The sequence below is a fragment of the Limulus polyphemus genome, unplaced genomic scaffold (genome assembly GCF_000517525.1).
Source record: "Limulus polyphemus unplaced genomic scaffold, Limulus_polyphemus-2.1.2 Scaffold4393, whole genome shotgun sequence".
NCBI lineage: Eukaryota > Metazoa > Arthropoda > Merostomata > Xiphosura > Limulidae > Limulus > Limulus polyphemus.
Genome location: NW_013670003.1, coordinates 69,041 through 70,937, shown reverse-complemented (window position 1 = coordinate 70,937; position 1,897 = coordinate 69,041). Strand labels below are relative to the sequence as shown.

Genomic DNA, 1,897 nt, shown 5'->3' with positions numbered 1-1,897 from the left:
GGTCTTAGACTAATTATTCAACTTAATTTTATTCTGTAGTCAAGTAGTTAATTTATGAATTAATAATAATTAGGAACACATCCAAAAATAACAGAGTAATAACTGATAAACGCATCACATCAACGAAATTGCCTCCAAAATTGACGAAAAATTATGCACAACCAATGCAAACCACTCACGATCTAGGGGCCGGCAGGGTCAGGCTGTTGGGCCTGGCATGGCAAGGTTGTTGGGCCCGGCATGGTCAGGTTGTTAGGACGTTCGACTCGCAATTTGCAGGTCGCAGGTTCGAATTCCCGTCCCACCAAACATGCTCGCCCTTTCAGCCGTGAGAGCGTTATAATGTGACAATCAATCCCATTATTCGTTGGTAAAAGAGTAGCCCAAGAGTTGGCGGTGAGTGGTGATGACTACGATTACGAGTCAAGCGCCCTAACCACTTGGCCATGCCGGTCCTAATTAATACAGAATAGCAGGGCTCGGTTTTCACTTTTATATATATTTTTTCTACGATTATAAATTAAATTTGGAAGTTTCAACAAAAATGGCAGTAAATTGAATACGGATTTTATAAACCAATAGGTTTAACCCAAAAGTAATGTTATTCTTTCTCTACTAACAAGTGAAGTAAAAGTGATTAAAATATCTGGTTGGTGGGCCAGACGTGGACCACAGCTGTGAAATCGAAGATTCGTGGTTCGTTTCCTATGGCCACAAAGCGCTCTATAAGGTGGAATGTCATTATTCGTTCAAACATCGGCGGTGGGTACTGTTCATTAGGCCTTATTCAGTTATGCGCAAAAATTCTGAAAAACATTCCAAAAAAAAAAACGTTTAGCTGGTAAGCACAATGTTAGTTTGGAAGCCTGCTTTGTTACGATTTCGACTTCTTTAGAAAATGTATTGTTTTGAACTTGACGGATGGTATAGTAGACAACGTAAAATATAAATATTTTTGAAATACTATACAAAAAATACATATTTTAATATCCTAATTAAGAAACAGCTTGTAAGTTTTTACACCCAACATCTCCCTTTCGTTTGATAGTTTGCTTCAGAAAATATTTAAACATTACTAAGAGGGCCTCAAGAAGTTTTACAGGTCTTGATCTCTGAATTAGGAATTATCTTAATTCAAGGTTTAAGAGCAGTAAGACTCAGCTCATGACGTCATCACTGATAATTATATCGTCGTGTACTTTATTTATTGGTTTCATAGCACGTCACTCGTTGATCGGAACCCCAACGTTTTCTACATAGACCTCTACAACTAACTATACTTCAATAAAGATTTGTTTTTGAAATGGCGGAAAACAGAGCTCGTAAATCAGGATTTGCTGCCGAGGCTTTCAACAAAGTAAGTTTTACAAAATATTTACACTAAATTCTAAGTTTAGTTACAGTAAAGTTACAAGCCCGTTGTGTAGATTTCTGAAACAAGCTAACGGTAAAAAATATAATAACACCAACTTTTACGGCAGACGAGTTCTGGTTTTGATGATGACTCGATACTATGGGTCGAAAACACTGTAATTATTAAAATCAAAATTTGTCTATACTGTAAAAGTTTCTGTTATTGTATTTATGAATTAACTATTCAGTTCAGTTGGTTCCTCACTAAACATTGAACTAACATTCAGTAGTATTACTGGTCCAAAATTACCTTCTTTATGGCCACAGACGCGAGGCTGGTTGGCTGGGGAACCCAGCCTGATAGATCACAACCTACACTTTCTCGAAAAGAAACGGCAGAGACTGAATTCCCCATCCCCATCCTCTCCTGTCTTTCTTTCTCGGCCCGGCATGGCCAGGTGGTTAGGGCGCTCGACTCGCAATCTGCGGGTCGCGGGTTCGAATCCCCGTCACACCGAACATGCTCGCCCTTTCAGCTGTGGGA

At 39.0% G+C, this 1,897-nt stretch overlaps 1 protein-coding gene across 1 annotated transcript in view; it reads left to right on the top strand.

Moving 5' to 3' along the window:
• Positions 1-1,213: 1,213 nt before the first annotated feature.
• LOC106471076 (myophilin-like) overlaps positions 1,214-1,897 on the top strand; it is a 15,392-nt gene continuing 14,708 nt past the window's right edge. The window contains exon 1 of the mRNA XM_013931665.2: positions 1,214-1,357. Coding sequence (XP_013787119.1) covers positions 1,304-1,357 — 54 coding nt within the window. The 5' untranslated portion in view covers positions 1,214-1,303. The remainder of the gene's footprint in view (positions 1,358-1,897) is intronic.